The sequence below is a fragment of the Pelophylax lessonae genome (genome assembly GCF_965119305.1).
Source record: "Pelophylax lessonae genome assembly, chromosome: 4".
NCBI classification, from domain to species: domain Eukaryota; kingdom Metazoa; phylum Chordata; class Amphibia; order Anura; family Ranidae; genus Pelophylax; species Pelophylax lessonae.
In genome coordinates this window covers 448,293,054-448,306,995 of record NC_138771.1, presented here as the reverse complement: position 1 = coordinate 448,306,995, position 13,942 = coordinate 448,293,054, and the positions used below count along the sequence as shown (strand labels likewise).

Below are 13,942 nucleotides of genomic sequence, written 5' to 3'. Positions count from 1 at the left end.
ACTAGCATGAATACCAGTAGTTTCATGTAAACACAATATCCTCACCATCTCATTTCTTAGTATTGGCTTTGGATCGTCAATCTTTTGAAGGAGGGAATCCAACACTGAGGGGTTGACCACCATAATCCTGTTCAAGTTTTGCAGCCTGTGTTGAAATGTACTATATCCAATATGGACCCATGGTAGCAGAAGAGGTTCCTTAGCATTTGTGGAGCATCTTAATTCTTCAATACAGGCAGACAGAGCAAACTCCATAATCTATAACATAAAGAGTAGGTGTAGCTTGGGTTACTAAAATAAGAAGACACTTGTTTAAAATTTAAAAATAATTCTTGCCTCAAAATACTTGTACTGCCTGTTAGTCACGTCCACTGTGAACAGCATGTCTCATCATACAAAACAACTCCTAATGTCAGCCTGTTTTATGTCCACCAGCTGAGGATAGATGAGACTTAGCTGGAATTTGCTCTGACAACAATGAAAGTCACCCAGATTTTTTCCTGTTGCAGTATTTTTTGTCTCAGATACAGTTATGGTTCCAGCCCCAATGTCCAAATTGAATTTAGCAGCTCTATTAAAGAAACAGTTATTTCTGATGCCAATTCTGAAATTGAACCTGTGCTTTAGGGTCCATGCAGGGCAAAATGCCAGGTATTTATTTTACTGCGAACAACAATTACCTACTAACTGGTAGTAAGAGACCTGTATCTAGATAGTCTAGACTACCTAGGCTTAAAGATGGTGACCTACATTTTGAAATTTATGGTGTTACTTTTTTTTTGATTCAAAGTGAGCATTAGAATTCAGTGATGCTGACATGTGCCACACTTCATATGAAGCGTACATATTTTTTAATGGTCCCAGTCTTATATTTTAATAATTATACACTACCACAGTAGGGATCAGCACACTAGTTTAATACTCTGGGATTTGTACCCAAGTCTGTAATTATTGCCTATCGTGTCCAGGGTTTAATGTATGTGTTGTAGGCAGACAACCAGGTCTGTGTAGAACACATTTGTAAACTACTAATACTACTAATTTTACCTTTAACTCTTCTGCAGAAGATATACTCATGGTCATAAGGATAAAGTCTCTTTTATAATTCAGGAAAAGTTCATGTTGCACATTCTCTTCCTGGGAGGAGACATATTTTCCCAATTGTGTTTTACAGAAGATCTCCAGAAATTTCATAGCAGGACCTTAATAAAAAAAGAAAATCAGGTTTGGTAAATTCAGGCATACAGACATCTAGGAAACAGAAAAGTGCAGCTGCCTAAATTAATTTACAACTAGCAGAAAGTTCAGCACACAAGAGGGGCCCCATTCACACTTGAGCAACCAGTTATGGTACCGTGCAGGTGTGATGTTGCACGTTAACATGCAGTGCATTAAAGTACAACTAAAGGCATAACTTTTTTTTTTTTTTCAGTTTTGAACAGAGTGAAGAGGGTTTAGAACACCTGTCCGTCTGTATTGCTGCCTCTGCCCCCATTTAGGAGATTCACCCTTTCTATTTGTCCTGTTTACGATTATCATTGAAAGTAAAAGTAAAAGAAAATCACAAATTTAGGGTTGGCCCCAGAAAAGTAACAGAGGGGAAATCTTCCAATGAGGATACTCGTTCTGCTTACCTGGGGGTACCCATAGAATTCCCTTTAGCTGAAGGGATATCCTCTCACTTTCTGTTTGGCTTTGGGACAGGAAGTGAAGAGAAATCTCCCCAATGGGACACAGATGGCAAAAAGTAAATAATTCTGGCTACACTCATGGGCAGTCCCAGGGGGTATACTCCCTCTCTCTGCTTTAGCCACTCCATTTTTTTATAACGCCACAGAGGGGTGGGGGCTGTGTCCATCAATGAACATCAGAGAAATGGATTTTACGGTAGGTCAAAAATCACATTTTCTCATACATTCCTTAACGGACACAGCTCCTGGTATTCATAACCATTCGGACATCCCAAAGCAGTTTTTAACATGAGGGGTGTAAACAACAACAAAAATTCCCAAGGCTAACTATAGCCAACCAGGCAACAGGAGCTCAACCAAACAACTGGAGCCCACCTGAAAAAAACAATACATCCTCAAAGAGGAACAGGTTCATCTGTGAGCACAAGTAGAGAGTCTGACTTCCTGAAAGACTCCGTAGCTGTTAGGTACACCCTAATTGCCCGGACTACATCCAAGGCAATTTCCTTCAGGTGTTTTGGCCTGGGACAAAGGGAAGGCAACACATTATCTTCATTCGAATGAAAATCAGAGAAAATCTTTGGAAGGAACAACAAACAGGGGCCACCTTATCCCTGTGAATCATCAGGTAAGGTGAACGACAGGATAACGCCGCCAGTTCTGACACCCTGCGCGCAGAGGTGATAGCCACTAAAAAGGCCACCTTCTGGGACAGTGTAAGCAGGGGAATCGCCTGAATATTTTCAAAGGGAGGCTTCTGTAGAGCTGAAAGTACCAAATTAAGATCCCAAGATGGCATTGTAGCCCACACTGGAGGAACAACATGTCGGACCCCTGAAGAAAGGTACACAACATGACATGTGTGGCCAAAGGTTGTTGGAAGAAGACCAACAAAGCAGATACCTGGCCCTTGATGGTACTCAAGGTAAATTTCTGTTCAACCCCCCCATTGAAGGAAGGTTAAGATCCGAGCCACGAGAAGGAGCGAGGATGAACCCCAAGAGACCCACGCAATGTATGCCTTCCACGTAAAATAGTAGATCTTCCTAGAAGTAGATTTCCACCAGCCGCACCAGATTGGCATACCAAGCCCGGTGAGGCCAGTCCGGAGCCACCAAGATGACCAGAATCCCTTCTGCCTCAATCCTGCATAGAGCATTAAATCAGATGATACTGACCCCATGGGACCACCAGCGCGTCTGTGGCTTCCACCAGAAGATCCCGTGACCAAGCCACAAACCTCTTCACCTTTCTGTTGAGCTGAGACGCCAACAGATCCACCTTGGGGGTGCCCCATCGGAGACATAACTGATGAAATACCTCCGGATGAAGGGACCTTTCCCCGTGGTCCAAAGCCTGCTGACTGAGATAATCATCCTGCCAATTTTCCACTCCCGAAATGTGAATGGCAGATAGGGCTTGAACGAACCGTTCTGCCCACCTTAAAATGCCAGCTACCTCCAGAGCCGCCAGGACACTTCTTGTGCCCCCTTGGTGATTGACATAAGCCACAGCCATGTCCAATTGAATGTGCACTGGACAACCCTGAAGACAATCCATCCAATGATCCAGACACAGTCTGATTGCTCGGAGTTCCAAAACCTTAATCTGTAGTCTGGACTCTTCCAGCATCCAGATCCCCTGAGCAGAATGCTTGTCGAGGACGCCTCCCCAGCCAGACAGGCTGGCATCCATGGTGACCACTGTCCAATACTATCGGAGGAAGGATTTGCCCAGCCGAAGCGCCAGAGAACGAAGCCACCACATCAGGGACTCATTTGTTCCCCGACTCCTTTGTTTACCCGGATCTGATTATTCAGAGACTGCGGAGCCTTGTCCCATTTGGTCAGAATCTCCCTTTGCAGGGACCTCGTATAGAACTGTGCAAATGGAACCGCCTCGAAGGTAGACACCATAAGGCCCAGCAGTCGCATGCAAGTGCAGAGGGATGACCATTTGTTGGACAACAGGCGGCGAAATTCAGCCTGCAATTTTTGTAGTTTGTCCAGAGGAAGGAGCACTCTGGCTAAGGCTAAGGCCGAGTCCAGAGTCAGGCCCAAATAGTCCAGCTTTGTGGATGGAACCAGGGCAGACTTCTGAAAATTCAGAATTCAGTCAAACTCCCGCAGAGTTCGTATTGTGATCTCCAGGTTCTCCACCAGAGCAGAGGGAGACTCGGCTCGCAGAAGGAGATCGTCCATGTAGCAGATGCGAAACCAAAGGATAATGCCACAAACGGATAATGCTCCTCTCCCACAGCAAAGCAGTGAAAACGCTGATGACTGGCACATATTGCAATGTGAAGGTAGGAAATTCCCCTGATGCAGGGATACCACCACCGATCGAACGGACTCCGTTCTGAACTTCTGTACCAGCACAAAGCAGTTTAGCACCATGAGGTCCAGGATTGGAAACACTTTGCCTTCCTTCCTGGGAACTGTGAACAGGTTTGAGTACCAAGTTCAGAACCGGGACAATCGTCCCTTGAAGGAACAGGTCTTGCACCGACCCAAACAGGCCCTGCAAGTGGTCTGAGGACAGGCGCAAGTTGAAGGAAATAAATTTCCTGGGGGAAAAGAGCGAAATTCGATCTTGTAGCTGGACCAAATGACTTAGTGGACCCACTTGTCTTGCACCCGGGAAGCCCACGGGTCCAGAAACCAGCGAAAAGGGCCCCTCACCCCCAATACGGGTGAGGGCGCACCTTTATACAGAAGGAGCCTTGTCCACGGGTTTGGAGAAGACCGATCTTGGCTTCCCAGACAAGGTTCGTTTCGACTGGGTTCCTTGCCCTAAGTAGCCTGCGGAAGAAAGTACTCTTTCGCCCTGTGAGACCTTTAATGATGTAATCCAGGGTAGCTCCAAACAGGCGATCTCCTTGAAAGGGGAGATCAACCAAGGCCTTTTTTAGTCTGGTCCACAGGCCAGCATTTGAGCCAAAAGACACACCGAAGAACCACTGTCGAAACAGAAAGCTGAGCCACTAGGGGAGCCGCATCTAAAGAGACATCACAGATAAACTGCAGCCCATGGACTTGCTGCTCCACCAGCTCAGCAAAGGTAGGGGGGAGCTGTTCTCCTTCCAGGTCATGGCGTAAAAGCTTAGCCCACTCAGTCAGAGTTTGCGACACTAGGGCAATGGTGAATACCGGCCTCATCGCTGAACCAGCCAGAGTGTACTTAGTGCGGGCCACAGCCTCCGCCTTCCTGTTAGCCGGATCCTTAAAAGCTGGGGATTTATCAACTGGAATCATGGTTGCCTTATTTAATATGGAAACCAAAGGGTCCACCACCGGTGGCACAGTCCACTTCTTAAGAAAAGGTAACACCTAGTAAAGTGCTTAGGGACCCCACGGGGACGCTTCTAGCGACAATCCTGTAACAATTGGCAGGGAAAGGAAACACCTTTGCCGCTCTGGATGACTTGTGAGTGCCAAAAGGCAACTGCGCCTCCGTTGAAGCTTCAGGGTCTCACGCACAGATACAATTAATGCATCCACAAGCGTCTTTTCGTGCGCGGTCGCAGACATGGAGGTATCATCCTCACTATCAGAGGATTCTAGGCGCATAGTTGAAGACCCAGTAGGGCGATCCATGTCTGCGGCAGCCGAATCAGATTCAGGATCTGATGAGAAAGATGAGGCAGGGGTGCTTTTTGCTAGCCTGTCGCCAGAAAGCCACCTCCACCCAGGACACAAGGGACTCCAGGACCATCGTCAGTGCATGGATGGATGGTTGGGACCCGGAGGGCCCCGCAGTCTCAGAGAGGGAAGAAGGTGGGGAGATGTGCTCCAAAGACTCCATGAGTCACCAGGGGGACCCCACAAAAAGTGTAAAACACTGCAAAGGGACAAACCCCACTGCGCTGGCAGCACCACCCAGTTTGCTAGGCACAAAGCACCAAGCGATCCTCAGCAGAGAGTGAGAGAGGACCCCACCAGACTCACTACCTGCAGCCAGGATATTCTGAACTTCACGTTCTGTGATCAGGAAGAGAAATGATCCAGGAGTCAGCAGCAGGGGATGAGGAGGGGCTCCCACCGCCAAAATCGCCGCCCACAGGGCTCCACTGTCATGGCTGCTGCTATTTTCAATAGCAAACCACAACAAAATAGCCGCCGACTACACAAATCTGGCCGCTGCGTATACCGCGTTTCCGAAAATAAGCCCCGGTCTTATATTAATTTTAGGTACAAAAAATGTCCCTCGGCTTCCCTCCCCCTCCCCCTCGCTGTCAGCAAAGGAGTCAACATCTCCAAAATAAACTCTAGGTAAAGTCCTTGTAAAATCATTTAATCTGCTCTGTAAATAGATTATATAATGTCCAGTGTGTGTCTTTATGTAATGTTATAGAAATTACCTTATTTACAGCGTTGCTGGGTGCTTGCATGACCCGCCGGAGCTCTTCTTTCCCGCTCCGGGCACTGCTGAGGGAGATGCCAGGATAACCGCTGACATTAGCCCTGCTCTGAGCACTGCAGGGGGAGGGGCCATTGACGTCAGCCCGAAGGAGGAGGAGAGCTCCAGCGGGTCACATGAGCGCCCAGCGGCGCTGTAAATAAGGTGTTATGTTACATACAGCCGGGAGGAGGAGGACTGGACATTAGATAATACTTTTACAGCACAGATTACTTGATTTTACAAGGATTTCAACCAGTGGCTTATTTTCGGGTTAGGGCTTATTTTGTATTAATCATGGAAAACGGGGGTAGGTCTTATTTTCAAGGAGACACACAGGCTACAACAAAATGGTGGCCTCGCGTGGAACCACGAGGCTACAGGGACCCAGGAGGGAGACCAGGCCTCCAGGACAGATCCAGGCAGGATGGGTGGCCCTGGCAGGAGCACCCACCAGGTAAACCCCCCCCCCCCGCAGAGTCGATCGCCCGGTTTCCGGCGGTGCACCCCCGGCCCCCATCGCCAGTTAGCGCCCTGCCCCCATCCCAGGAAAGTGGCCAGACCACCCAAACAGCCCTCAGCATGGAGGGGGAGGGGGGGGGGGGTTGCGCAGGATGAGAAATTTGGCAAGGGGGGGGGGCCTGCAGGAAGGAGGGGAACCCAGGGGTCTGACCGTCCCACGGAGGGACCCACGTCCAACCCCAAAACCCTCCAGGGAGAGAGGGGGGACAGCTACTCACCATATCAGGGAAACAGGGAAAGCTAGGACCTGACCCATAATTAAAGAAGCCCGCACCACCAACTGTCCAATCCACCGAGAAATAGTCACAGCAGACGCAGGCAGCCCTGTTTTTGGGCCATCCAGGAGCAAAGAGAGCGAACCTGACTACGGGAAGCTCAGTAGTCGCCAAGTACCCCTCCGAGCGCCCGAACTCCATCCAGAGTATGCAGCACACATTCAGTAGGATGAGGGGGCTTAGGACACAAGATGGCAATACAATGGCCTTGTGCAAGTGAACACTAGAACCCACCTTCGGAGGGAAGGAAGGATCCAGATGAAGCACCTCCTGGCCCCATGAACCAACATATAGGGAGAACGACAGAACAAAGTCGCCAATGCCGACAACCTGCATGCAGAGCAAAAGCAACAAAGAAAGCCACCTTCTGTAATAAGGTAGGCAGGGGATACCCTCGATACTCGCAAAAGGAGGGTCTTAAAGAACCGACTGCACCAAACTAAGGTCCCCAGTTGGCGACGGAGGTCGCACTGGAAGAACCAAGTGTTGCACCCCCTGGAAGAAGTTACGCACCAGGGAATGGACGGCCAACGGCCTGTGGAAGAAAAATTACCAAAGCCAAAACCTGACCCATGACAGTACTTATGATCAACTCCCCGTTGAAGGAAGCTAAGATCCGGCCACTGAGTAAGAGCGAGGGGGAGCCCAAGGAGACTCACACCACGCAATACGCGACCATCTCATATGAAAAAAAAATCATCCTAGAAGACGCTTCCCACGCTTTACACAGGGTGGGAATCACTGAAGCAGACAATCCTCTGTCCTTCAACACCTGGCTTTCAACAGCCAAGCCGGACAAGCCAGCGACCGGAAAGCCGGATGGGAGATCTGCCCCGGAGATAAGAAACCCTCTGCCCGATCCAGTGAACTAGGCAAAGCCGGATCACTCTCAGCTCCAGGACAATAAACGGTAACCTGGATCCTCCAGGGACCATACTCCCAAAGCAGAGAACCTGCCGAGGACTCCTCCCCACCCGGACAAGCTTGCAACCGTGGTGACAATTGTCCAGTAGAAGGGGAGGAAGAATTCCACAGCAAAACTCCCTGGATACCCGGCTCAGACAAATCCACAAGTCCAGAGAGTTTGGAGCAGAAAACCCCACCAAAGCCCCCCCCCCCTGCATGATCGGTCGAACGCCGTGGACGGCGCACTCCCCCGGCCCCCAATGCGGCCTGCACACATGCGGCCTGCACACTAGGCCCCAGCCTCAGGTAGGCCCAAACAGTCCCCCACATGGGGGGGCGGGGTAGGAGGTGTGGTGGAGAGTAGGGAGGAGTCACAACAGGACAGAGGGAAACCCAGGAGTGTGAGGGTCCGACCACCCCAGGGAGAGGGCCCACGTCCACGCCAAAATCCACCAGGGAAGGGGGGGAAACGTTTACTCACCATACCGGGAACACAGGCGGGCGCCATCTCCTGACAGGACCCCACTTCACCGAAGTAGGGGCGTTGTCAGCCAAATAGGAATGCTGCGTCAAAAGCCTAGACCCTGTCGTGTGCATCCTGGCGAGACGTTTAACTCGTAGGGCCAGTCCCCGTCGAGTGGGACTATGTCGTGGCCGACCCAGCGTGGAGATAAGGCCTGCACGCGCTTGCTGCCAGACTGAGGTGACCACTGGATATGGGGGTCCAGTCTGTCCCCCAGTCCGGCATAATTGCTTGAAGCTCTCACAGGAAAAAAGTTCCAGAGAAAAAAAAGGCTAGCTAAAAAAATCTACATAAAAAATACTTTATATGCCAGGACCAGAGATCCCAACAAGGAACTAGGTCCTTACTCCTGACTAGACAGATTAAAACTGACATCCTATGCAGGAAGAGAGAGGGTGTACCCTCCGGGACTGCCCATAGGCGTAGCCAGAACTTTTTTTTGCCTAGTGTCATGTAGGGGGAATCAGAGAGAACTGTGTCCGTCAATGAACGATAGAGAAAAAGGTTTTGCCTATAGTTCTACTTTAAGGTAGTCGATTCATTGTGAATAGGCTGCCAATACACCGCAATGAACCAAGAAATGCATGGGACACTTTTTAGGCAAAGCAGTAGACTATAATCTCGTGCTAACATTTAGTTTAAGAACAATTGTAATGATTATACTTGTAAATATGTGACATGATAGCAACACCGATTCTTAAAGTAGAAGCCCACCTTAACTCTAAAATCCCTGCATCTAGACATCCACAATCTAACACTAAACTTTCTAACCCTGTAAAGAAGAAATCAGCATACATACCTTTTTTTTAAGCCAATCTGACCCAATCCCACGCTGAGCTGTCAGCTGCGGCTTTGTTGTGGAGGCGGGTGCAAAGGACACATCCGACAACAGAAGCCCTATAGTAAGTCTATAGGTGATGTCACTCCCCATTCATTCCACACCCGTTGTCGGCTGTGTCCTCTGCAGAGCTTCCACCGCTGGAGACCAGATCGGATCGGCTTTAAACAAGGTATGTATACAGATTTCTTTTTTACAGGGCTAGAAACGTTAGTGTTAGATCATGGAGGTCTATAGATGCAGGGATTTTAGTTTTAGGGTAGACTTACGCATTAAGTGTTACAGCTTAAAAGGATAACAAAGTACCATTATAATTTTTCACCCCATACCCCTATAGTGACAACTCAAACCCCCCTCCCCAGATGCACACCTTGCAAGAACTGTAGCATTCAATAGGGTTCTATGGCACTGTTTCTATGCAGAAGACCCTATCCTACATTAGGGTCCAGTAAGTGATCGCAATCTTACAGTTTACTTCCTATTTAAAGAATTTACAGTCATGGGAGAAAAGCCTGACCTAGCTGCTCTCTGTGTGGTAGCAGTGATCTCTCTGCAGCAGTCAGACATGCCCTCTGCTGAATCACAGCTAGAGCTCTCCAAACAGCTCTAGTTCTGGCTCAGCAGGGATGTGTTGGAATGCTGCAGAGAGACCTCTGCTTCCAGACATAGAGCAATTGCTCTTCTCTGTGGTAAGACAGTAAGAGACAAGCTTCCCTATTATGGCTGTAGCTGCCTTATGAATGAAACAAACGGAAATACTGTAAATGCGTACTTACTTTTGCTGCACCTATTTTTTTGCTGCACAACATTTTACATGAGAGTTCAGTGGGGATTTAAGGTTACATGGCAGTTTAAAGTACTATTTGAAAAGCACAGGCTGAATAATACCTTCTGCATTATCTATGTGCTGGGCATGAGTCCAAATATCTTCCAGATAATCTTTAATCCTCCAGCTAAAAGGTAAACAGTTTTCTCCAAATACAGAGATATTCATGTAATTCTTCACCAGAATGGTTTCATTCTGTGAACTGTAACACAAATCGGCAGACAAGCAAACAATTAGCAGGTATTATAATCACAGATAAAAGAACTGTCTAAGCAATACTGAATTTTTACTGCAGGATGTATCCTAACAGCCATATTGCCTACTCAAGTAGGCTCTGCTTTGTGGTTGTGCTTTACTCATACTTTTATCTTACAGTAAATTTTGCAGACAATGTTAAAACAACAACTACTATGTGATTTCCAATGATGAAAAACACCCCTAAAGTCCCAAAAGAGAAATCGGAAGTAGCATATCGAAAAAGAAAATGGGCCTTTTTAGTTATAATAATGTAACTTGGTAATGCTGACACAAGCCATATGGATTTATGGGAAGTGTTATTTTTGAGTCACAGGACCACTTTAACCACGTCAATACCAGGCTCTTTCACCCCCTTACTGTCCATCCTTGAATGACAATTGCGTGGACAACGACACTGTACCCATATAAAATTTTTCTCATTTTTTTTTTTCACACAAATAGAGCTTTCGTTTGGTGGTATTTATTCACCACTTTTTATTTTTTACTAAGTAAATGAAAGAAGCCTGAAAATTGAAAAAAAAAAAAAAAGTATTTTTCTGAATTTTTGTTATACAGTAAAATTTTGCAAATAAATAATTTTTCTTCATAAATTTAGGCCATACCGTATTCTGCTACATTTCTTTCCTGCCAAATCAGTGTTTATTATTTAGTTTATCGGTGTAGGTGTATGGCATATACACTCACCAGCCACTTTATTAGGTAGACCTGCTCAATTGCTTAGTAACACAAATGGATAATCAGCCAATCACATGGCAGCAACTCAATGCATTTAGGCATCTAGATGTGGTGAAGACGACTTGCTGAAGTTCAAAACCAAGCATCAGAATGGGGAAGAAAGGGGACTTAAATAACTTTTAACATGGAATGGTTGTTGGTGTCAGACATTTTAAAAACTGCTTATCTACTGGGATTTTCATGCACAACCATCTTTAGGGTTTACAGAGAATGATCCGAAAAAGAGAAAATGTCCAGTGAGCGGAGGTTATGTGGACAAAAATTGTTTGTTGAGGTCAGAGGAGAATATGCAGACTGGTTTGAGATGATAGCAAGGCAACAGTAGCCTATTACAACCAAGGTATGCAGAATAGCATCTCTGAATGCACAACGCAACCAACCTTGAAGCAGATGGGATACCGCAGCAGAAGATCACACCGGGTGCCACTCCTGTCAGCTAAGAACAGGAAACTGAGGCTACAATTCGCACAGGCTCACCAAAATTAGAAAATAGAAGATTAGAAAATGTTGCCTTGTCTGATGAGTCTCGATTTTAGCTGCAACATTCAGATGGTAGGGTCAGAATTTGGCGTATACAACATGAAAGCATGGATCTATCCTGCCTTGCATCAATGGTTCAGGCTGGTGGTGTAATGATGTGGAGGATGTTTCCTTGGCACATTTTGGGCCTCTTAGTACCAATTGAGCATCGTTTAAATGTCAGTATTGTTGCGGACCATGTACATCCATTTATGACTACAGTGTACCCCTTTTCCGATGGCTATTTCCATCAGGATAATGCACCATGTCACAAAGCCCAAATTATCTCAAACTGGTTTCTTGAACATGACCATGAGTTCACTGTAATCCAAAGGCCTCCACAGTCACCAGATTTCAATTCAATAGAGAACCTTTGGAATGTTGTGGAACGGGAGATTCGCATCATGGATGTGCAGCTGACAAATCTGCAGAAACTGCATGATGCTATCATGTCAATATGGACCAAAATCTCTGAGGAATATTTCCAACACCTTGTTGAATCTATGCCACAAAGGATGAAGGCAGTTCTGAAGGCAAAAGGGGGTCCAACCCGGTACTAGCAAGGTGTACCTAATAAAGTTACCGGTGAGTGTATATCTGAAAATTTATCAATCCTGATGTACTGATGGCCTATCTCATTTCTTGAGGCCCGAAAAAGCCAGAACAGTACAAATATCCCCCAAATGGAAAGTAGACAATCCAAGGTATTTAGTAAGAGGTATGGTGAGTGTTTTCCAGTTGTAACAATTTTTGCTTGACACAAATTTTTTAGAAAATGAATAAAAAAAAAAAAGTTTTTGTACAATTTTTTTTTTTTTTTTACATGTGGTCACCAGTGCAGTACACTGTCATCATATAACTGTTATGGCAGTGATCAAGGACACTGACTGGTGATGTACTGTGACCAGTAACACCACACTACTCTGCAGAAGTGATCAGGATTTTTTTTTCTTTTCCATATTAGGACTGCTTATACCAGTGAATTTCACATAAGAATCCATGGATGGGTATACTATTTTACTATTGTGGTTGGCTGTGATTGGCCACAGCTAATCACCTGGTACAGATGGGCTGTGCCTAGCCCGCTTTGTACCATATAATCATTGTGACCAATCACAGAAATCAACACAATAGTAAACAATGGATGGCATGAATGAAAGCCATCCATTGTGTGCAAATGTCATGAGATCTGCAGTGATTGGTCACAGCAGCCGGTACACTGATCAGTTATCCACTGTGTCCGGTGGACAAAGTGGGTGACAGAACGCCCCGCAGCGTGGCCTATGGGGTGTGTTCCGGAAGGACATCATACTCACCGAACGGTGAATGCCGCGCTGGGCCGTCATTAGACTATAGGCCAGGCAGGAACTGGTTAAAGTGTTTCTAAAGGATATTTTTTTTTATCTAAAATAGAAACATAGAATGTGTCGGCAGATAAGAACCATTTGGCCCATCTAGTCTGCTCAATATATCTGAATCCTATGAATAGTCCCTGGCCCTATCTTATATGAAGGATAGCCTTATGCCTATCCCATGCATGCTTAAACTCCTTCACTGTATTTGCAGCTACCACTTCTGCATGAAGGTTATTCCATGCATCCACTACTCTCTCAGTAAAGTAATACTTCCTCATATTACTTTTAAACCTTTGCCCCTCTAATTTAAAACTGTGTCCTCTTGTGGTAGTTTTTCTTCTTTTAAATATGCTCTCCTCCTTTACCGAGTTGATTCCCTTTATGTATTTAAAAGTTTCTATCATATCCCCTCTGTCTCTTCTTTCTTCCAAGCTTCCAAGTCCTTTAACCTTTCCTGGTAAGTTTTTTCCTGCAATCCATGTACTAGTTTAGTAGCTCTTCTCTGAACTCTCATTAGAGTATCTATATCCTTCTGGAGATATGGCCTCCAGTAGAAAAAAGTTGTCATGCTTACCTGCTTTGTGCAATGGTATTGCACAGAGCAACCTCTTACCTCCTCTTTTGGGGTCCCCTGCCAGCACTCTCTGCTCCGCCTTTTCTGCGTGCCCCCGCATAGCAAGCTGTGTGCTACACACATATACACACACACACACAGTGTTGCTTGGCCCTGCCCCCACTCCGTGCAGGGAAAGCATTGAGGTAAAACTGTTTGGGCTTTACAACCACTTTAAAGAGAAACTGTCACTTTGCCCAATCAAACCGAAGTGACAGGGTCTCCTTAACGCCAACACAGCTCTACTTACATTCATGGCGACCCCCCAAAGCTCATTCTTCAATCACAGTTGCCCACTGCATCCATGTATGAGGGAAGTATTACATCACATTATGTACAATAAAGAGATCCTGACTTGGAAAGGTAACAAGTTTTTTTTAAGTACAGGGATCTCTTTTTTATTTTTTTCTGGAGAAAAGAACATGTAAGTAAAACATCAGAAAGAAAATCACACAAATGATTTAGATGTCACAGTAAAATTTA

General features: G+C 46.2%; 1 protein-coding gene across 1 annotated transcript in view; it reads right to left on the bottom strand.

The window, feature by feature from the left end:
• The window catches only part of LOC309553784 (E3 ubiquitin-protein ligase RNF213-like), a 678,906-nt gene that overhangs the window by 262,862 nt on the left and 402,102 nt on the right, over nt 1-13,942 (bottom strand). The window contains exons 34-36 of the mRNA XM_082255197.1: nt 10,042-10,181; nt 1,048-1,202; nt 46-258 (exon numbers count right to left, since the gene is read on the bottom strand). Coding sequence (XP_082111323.1) covers nt 46-258; nt 1,048-1,202; nt 10,042-10,181 — 508 coding nt within the window. The remainder of the gene's footprint in view (nt 1-45; nt 259-1,047; nt 1,203-10,041; nt 10,182-13,942) is intronic.